This window comes from Buceros rhinoceros, unplaced genomic scaffold, assembly GCF_000710305.1.
Source record: "Buceros rhinoceros silvestris isolate BGI_N320 unplaced genomic scaffold, ASM71030v1 scaffold28500, whole genome shotgun sequence".
Lineage (NCBI taxonomy): Eukaryota > Metazoa > Chordata > Aves > Bucerotiformes > Bucerotidae > Buceros > Buceros rhinoceros.
Genome location: NW_010391783.1, coordinates 2,776 through 3,397, shown reverse-complemented (window position 1 = coordinate 3,397; position 622 = coordinate 2,776). Strand labels below are relative to the sequence as shown.

At 57.4% G+C, this 622-nt stretch overlaps 1 protein-coding gene across 2 annotated transcripts in view; it reads right to left on the bottom strand.

The window, feature by feature from the left end:
- Window positions 1-138, bottom strand: part of ZNF341 (zinc finger protein 341) — a 14,300-nt gene extending 14,162 nt beyond the window's left edge. For both annotated transcript variants that reach the window (XM_010143046.1, XM_010143054.1), the window contains exon 1: window positions 26-138. In XM_010143046.1, the coding sequence (XP_010141348.1) occupies window positions 26-138 (113 nt within the window). The remainder of the gene's footprint in view (window positions 1-25) is intronic.
- Window positions 139-622: the final 484 nt, after the last annotated feature.

Genomic DNA, 622 nt, shown 5'->3' with positions numbered 1-622 from the left:
GCCGCCCCCCCGCTGCTCCCAGGACTCCCCCATCGGCTGGATGGCGGTGGAGGAGCCGACATTCGGAGCAGATGGATCCGTCACGCCTCCCTGACCATCCAGTAAGGACTGCACAGCCAGCACCGTCTGGTTGTCCATTCCTGAGAGGAGACACAGCATGGACGGTAAATCGAGCACGGCCCCACCATGGAGCGCTGGGAGCTCGCTTTAGGAAGGAAATATTAAATATGAGTTCCTGGTCCCTTTGGGGGGATCCACTCAGCCCGCAGCTGCCACCCCGGTTCTGGGACACGCAGGAGAGCGGGACCTTGGCTCCCCCCACTCCCAGGACTCTGCTGCTCCACAGGCTCCTCTCAAGCAAGAGCTGCCGGTCGCTCCCTCTCGTCCGGTCCCTCCCTTGCGCCTCCATTTCCCTCGGGTCGCCACAAGAGCATGCTCACCCCCAGCCAGATTTGCTGTCAGAATCAGCTCACTTGTGACACAAATATTTTTTTGCTACAGCTAAAAATATTCTAAAATACTCCAGATAAACACAGGAGATGGGGATGGCTCATCTAGGGAGACAACCTGGCCAGCAGCATGTGACCGGCGAATTAAGCCTGCCAAACTCTTTCTTTTTAGA